The sequence below is a fragment of the Gopherus flavomarginatus genome, chromosome 12 (genome assembly GCF_025201925.1).
Source record: "Gopherus flavomarginatus isolate rGopFla2 chromosome 12, rGopFla2.mat.asm, whole genome shotgun sequence".
Taxonomy (NCBI): domain Eukaryota; kingdom Metazoa; phylum Chordata; order Testudines; family Testudinidae; genus Gopherus; species Gopherus flavomarginatus.
This window is the reverse complement of record NC_066628.1, coordinates 14541532-14547531: the sequence shown is the minus strand read 5'-3', so window position 1 is coordinate 14547531 and position 6000 is coordinate 14541532. Positions and strand designations below refer to the sequence as shown.

Genomic DNA, 6000 nt, shown 5'->3' with positions numbered 1-6000 from the left:
ATGTGCTCCGCTGTGAATTTTGAATAATGTCCTACATTCCAAATTTGGAATTAAAAATATCATTTCCTTTTGACTTTTGGAACCTGCCAAATTTTTGTTTTCTGTTTTCAGATTTTGAATTTTCATTTCATACATAATACAAGAACTAGGGGTCACCAAATGAAATTAATAGGCAGCAGGTTTAAAACAAATAAAAGGATGTTCTTCAAGCAGCGCACAGTCAACTTGTGGAACTCCTTGCCTGAGGAGGTTGTGAAGGCTAGGACTATAACAGAGTTTGAAAGGGAACTGGATAAATTCATGGCGGTTAAGTCCATAAATGGTTAATAGGTAAGGAATGGTGTCCCTAGCCTCTGTTTGTCAGAGAGTGGAGATGGATGGCAGGAGAGAGATCACTTGATCATTGCCTGTTAGATTCACTCCCTCTGGGGCACCTGGCATTGGCCACTGTCGATAGACAGGATATTGGGCTAGATGGACCTTTGGTCTGACGTTCTTATGTTCTTATTTTCCTCAAGCTCCTACCTTGCTTTTTTTTACTTCTTCAAAAGGTAGAAGATATAAAATATATAAGAAAGTAGGTCAACCATACTCCTTCACACTTCTTTTATTTGTTCCAAATGGTAAATTGTAAAAAAGAAAAGAAAATGTTACGTTTAAACTTTTTTAAAAATTATTTTACTTTTCATATTCTGCTCAGACCCTGATATCAGTCACTCAAGTAAACTCTGCAGCACAGATATGCCTGGGGAGAGATTTGAAGAGAGATCAGGAATTTTGAAGAAAAGCTAAATGGCATTATTTGGTAAGTGTGGTGATAAATCAAAATTGTTCCATCACTAGTAAATACTTGCAAAGTCACCTAGCGTATTGAGCATTGAACTTAGTCTCAACAGCCATGGGTTCTATTCTTGGCTATAGGTCTGGCTGGTGGATTTGCCTAGAGCTAGATAATACAGGGCCCTGTGCCTTAATTTTCCCATCTGTAAAAGTTGGTTAATAATAACTACCTGCTTTGACATGTAGGGATGAAAAAATCCCTATTGGAGCTAATCATTTATATTAATTAATTACTTTTATTTATATAAAGTGTCTCAGTCTCTATATGCATATTTAACAAAAACATACAAACCAACAAACATAAGCTGGATTGGTCCATTGTTAATGAATGTGTCCCTGCCCATGCAATCCAGCCCTACTAATAACTGGTCCACTTATCCTCCACAAAATCAACCTTTTCCCAATGATTTGGACTGGAAGTCACAGCCAAGCTAAGGACCAGGAAAATGCCCATGCACCATTTACGTCCTATTTTGAGAGTTGAAGTTCAATGATGCTCTGATTGGCACATACTTTAATGAAGCGTTTACTTCTGCAACTTTGTGTATTGACACCATTCTATTAATGTACATCTGCCTTATAAACCAACATCAATGTGTTCACACAGGTATTTGCAGCAGTTTTAAACCAATGCAAGTTCTGATCTTTCATAGGTCTTCTGCTAGATCTTTACACAGGAGTGAATTTCATCTTAGGGAATAGATACACTTTATATTGCCTTAAACCATCTAAGAATGTCAATCCAAATGCAATGGATGGAGCAGTGATTTCAATAGTTAAGGAGCCTTCACTTAAAATGTAATAGAGGGCATCTCTATTAACTTAACTCCAAATTGAGAGGCAGTATGGCAGGCAGTCAGGGGAAGTCCTGGGTTTTGAACACAGCTCATTGCCTTTCTCCATGCCTTACTTTTCCAGCGTCACACAGTTATCCTGGACCACAGCCAGGGATAGAAATCAGGACTTGTGATACCTAGTGCCCACTGTTCTAACTCACTAGATCCCAGTTCCCTTCTGGAATGGTGAATAGAACCCAGGAGTCCTGAGTTCCAGCCCCTCCCTGCTCCAGCCACTGAACACTTCTCCCCTCCTAAAGCTGGAGAAAGAACCCAGGAGTCCTGAACCACATGACAATTCTTCTTCTCCCTTGAAGGGTCATTTTTTACCCATCAATTTGATCAGAGCTTCTTTGACATCCTTGTTTCTCAGGTTGTAGATGAGAGGATTCAGGAGGGCAGACACCACATTGTAAAAGAAAGAGAAGTATTTGTCCCTCTCGGGTGAGTAGCTGGAGGCAGGACGCATGTACATGAACATAGCAGTGCCATAGAAGAGTGTCACCATGGTGATGTGTGCAGTGCAGGTGGAGAAGGCCTTTAGCCTCCCCTCAGCTGAGGAGATCCTCAAAGAGGCCATTAGGATGAACACGTAAGAAACCAGGATCAAGAAGACTGGGGTCATAAGAAGTATCACTCCCATCACGAAGACTACCACCTCGGTGACCCGTGTGTCTGCACAAGCCAGCTTCAAAATGGCTGGCACCTCACAGAAGAAGTGGTTGAACTCATCTGGGTCACAGTAGGGCAGCCTCATAGTGACGCCAGTGTGCACCATGGCAAAGAAGAAACCACCCACCCAAGAGCTGGCAGCCATCTTGACACAGACCGACCTGCTCATGATGAGAGTGTAGTGCAGCGGGTGGCAAATGGCCACGTACCGGTCATAGGCCATCACAGCATAGAGGATGCACTCAGTTATCCCCAGGGAGAGGAAGATGTACATCTGGATGATGCAGCCGATGTAAGAGATGTTCTTCTCTTTGGAGAGGAGGTGGAGCAGCATCTGCGGCACGGTGGTGGTGGTGTAGCTGATGTCCAGGAAAGAGAGGCTGGCCAGGAAAAAGTACATGGGCATGTGGAGATGAGAGTCGATCCTGATAAGGACAAAAATTAGGCTGTTCTCAAAGAGGATGGCTAGGTAGATGGCCAGGAAGACCGCAAAGAGCAGCAGCTGCATCCCGGGCTGGCTGGAGAATCCCAGATGGATTAATTCTGACAAGGAGCTTCTGTTCTGCCATGTAAGATTTCTCATCATGTCTTACATGACAGGGATGGGGGTGGGAAGAGATAAATGACAAAAACCACATTCAAGGGGGATAAAGCACAAAAGGTTCGTAGGTTCCATCTATCTCCACACATATGTGATGGTCATCACAGCAGTCAGCAATGGATTTTAGCCTCATGACACCCCTGTGCATGAAGGAAGCAGACACTATCTCCAATTTACAGTTGGGCAAAAGGTAGATTAAGTCATTTACTCAAGACGTCTTTTCTTTAATCAGGTAACATCAGGGCAGCATCATACTAGGCTCTGTTTGTCTGTGTAACCCTTCTACCAGGTGGAGTTGGCAGTAATATCTAGAGGTTCCTCTTAACAATACAAAACAGCCCCCAACCAGTAATCTAAAAAAACTAAACACCACCCTAGGGCACTTCTAATAGGCAATAACTGCCCCACTAGCAAGCAATGAGTCTGTGTGTAACAAATGAGAACTTTTATTACGAGGCAATGGGAACCTGGTGTTAATTTTGGGAAACACCCACAACCACGATTCCAAAGCATGTAACCCTAAGCAAGCACTCACCTCACTGTGCGTTGGGCAGTGTCCTCTGCCTCAGATTCCCACCGTGTGGAGAGAAAATCTGATGAATGAAAGTCCCTTTAACATGCCACTCCCTTTCCCTCCGCTGCACCCTGCTTACGGTTGGCTGTCCTTGGTCAGCAAAGATCCGGAGGTGTGTTCACCTCTCAGCCCTGAAAACAAGAAGGGAAGGACATTGACCAATGCTGATGATGCTGTAGTCTGGTGCCACTTGACACCGCTGCCACTGCTGTTATCTCTGCAGTCATTAGCTGTCTGCTATTGCCCCCGTAGGGTCTCTAGTGTAGCCATAGCCCCAGAAAGCTTTTCTTGATACCCAACCCAAATCTCCCCTGCCGCAAGCTAAGCCAATTTCTTCTTGTCCTATCCTAGGTTGATGCAGAGAACAACTGATTGCTGTCCTTTTTGTAACAGCCTTTTACATATTTGAAGGCCATTATTATGTATGCTCCCCCTGCACTTCAGACTTCTATTCTCTAGACTACACATGCCCAGTCCTTTCAACCTTTCCTCCCAGCTCATGTTTGCTAAACATCCTATCATTGTTATAACTCTCCTCTGGACTCTCTCCAGTTTGCTCACAAATTCTTTAACTGTGGTGCCCAGGCTGGATGCAGTACTCCAGGCAAAGCCCCACCAGTGCTGAACAGAATGGAACAATCACCTCCCCAGATTTACTGCTGTGCTGTGTGGTCCAGAGCTACATTGGTCCAGTCGTGGAAAGCAGCCATCAACCTGGCTTAAACAGAAAGGTGAACAAGCTGGTGTCTGGCTTCCTTGGCTGCTTTCCCTGTTTTGCTGCAGAGTGCTGTAAAGCACGCCTGGCGTATCAGTGATTCTGGTGCACGCTGTTCTTTTATTTGTCCAGGAACATACCAGTGAGAGGAAGTTATGAACATGGCCCATGATGGAGCAGAGAAGAATGCAACAGCTCAAAATTAAATCTCAGTCTAAATCTGATACATTGCCAATTTAAACAGTGATCGCTAAAGAAGGACATCAGTTCCACCCTGGTATTATGTAGTATTTTATATAGATTCCCAAACAATCCAAAAGTGTGTGTTTGTGGGGCATCGATATGCACATTTCAGCTCTTGGGGTAGGGGCTGCATCTATGTAGGGTGACCAGATGTCCCAATTTTATAGGGACAGTCCTGATATTTGGGGCTTTTTCTTATATGAGCACCTATTACCCCCCACACTCTGTCCCGATTTTTCAAACTTGCTCTCTGGTCTCCCTACATCTTTGCATGTTTTTTCTGTCTCTGTTTTTGAATCTCTGTCCAGTGCCTTGTGTGTATATATATCTTCCTACTACATTTTCCGCTGCATGCATCTGATGAAGTGGGTTTTAGCCCACAACAGCTTATGCTCAAATAAATGTGTTCGTCTCTAAGGTGCCACAAGTACTCCTCGTTCTTTTAGCCATAAAACCTTCTCTAGTCCTCCCCTCATTCTGGATTTAACCAGTAGTCCATTTATTCCAGTCTCTTAATTCGTATTTCTATGAACATAGGCATTACTAGACTGTATCAAACTACTTGTCCATCTCACTCAATCACCTATCTTCAGCTGTGGCCACTAACAGCTTTGAATTAAAGGAAAGTGCAAGAAGCCCCCTAGTGGTTAATTATATAATTACCAGCACACAAGGAAAGTTTCCCTCCTAATCCCCAAAATTTAGAAGTTAGTTTAGGCTCCAAAGTTTGAGAGTTTATATCTTTTCCAATGATTTGGTTATTAATTCTCAACAATATATATACAAATTCCTCGGTGTGGTATTTTCATCACCACAACATTCATTATAAAATCCACTTACCTTCATTTGTGAGGGAACAGCATAGTGTCTTCAGTTGTAAAAGTATAGGATCTGGATTTATTAATCAAAAGGATCACTTAAGCTAATTCCTCAGGCAAAGTTGCGGAACAATGCCAGGTATTGTAGAAGACTAGGGTACCTCTCATTGGCTCCAGGAGTGGGGAAAAAAAAGAATAAAACAAACAAATTAAATCTTTTGCCAGTGTATGATAAATTTAATGAAAATGTGTTTGTAACAGAACTGAAACTCATATGATACAGGAGACATGAAGTTACAATGCTACGTTGTTACAGATTTTCACTAGGTTAGACTATAAATGGGCTGGAGTTGTTGTGAACCATAGTTTTGGTCGTGTGTGTATGCATAGCAATTGTTCATTTATTTTCTTCAGTAGATTACAGAGTATTTGCAGTTTGTCCCACGATGTGAATCTGATTCACTATCCCAGGTTCAAAAGAGTAAATACAATACACTGGAAATAAGCAAAGGCTAAAAGAATAAAAATGTCCATACAACATTGTAGGGAAAAGATCAATCAACTAAAAGAATAAGGGTTAAGAGTGATTCGTTCATTTCTTAGGTCCACTGCCCTTTGAATAAACCCAAATGTTCCAAGGATTGCCTGCAAAAAGGTTTGAGATATTTCAAAGGTGGCTTTAAATCCCAAGCCATTCTTTT

The 6000-nt window shown here is 42.4% G+C and overlaps 1 protein-coding gene across 1 annotated transcript; it reads right to left on the bottom strand.

Moving 5' to 3' along the window:
• Positions 1–1995: 1995 nt before the first annotated feature.
• Positions 1996–2931, bottom strand: LOC127032843 (putative olfactory receptor 2B3). The gene has a single exon (XM_050920446.1). The coding sequence runs from the start codon at positions 2929–2931 to the stop codon at positions 1996–1998; it is 936 nt and encodes a 311-aa protein (XP_050776403.1).
• Positions 2932–6000: the final 3069 nt, after the last annotated feature.

Coding starts and splice junctions, on each gene's coding strand:
- LOC127032843 (XM_050920446.1), bottom strand. CDS start 2,931: ATGAGAAATCTTACATGGCAGAACAGAAGCTCCTTGTCAGAATTAATC.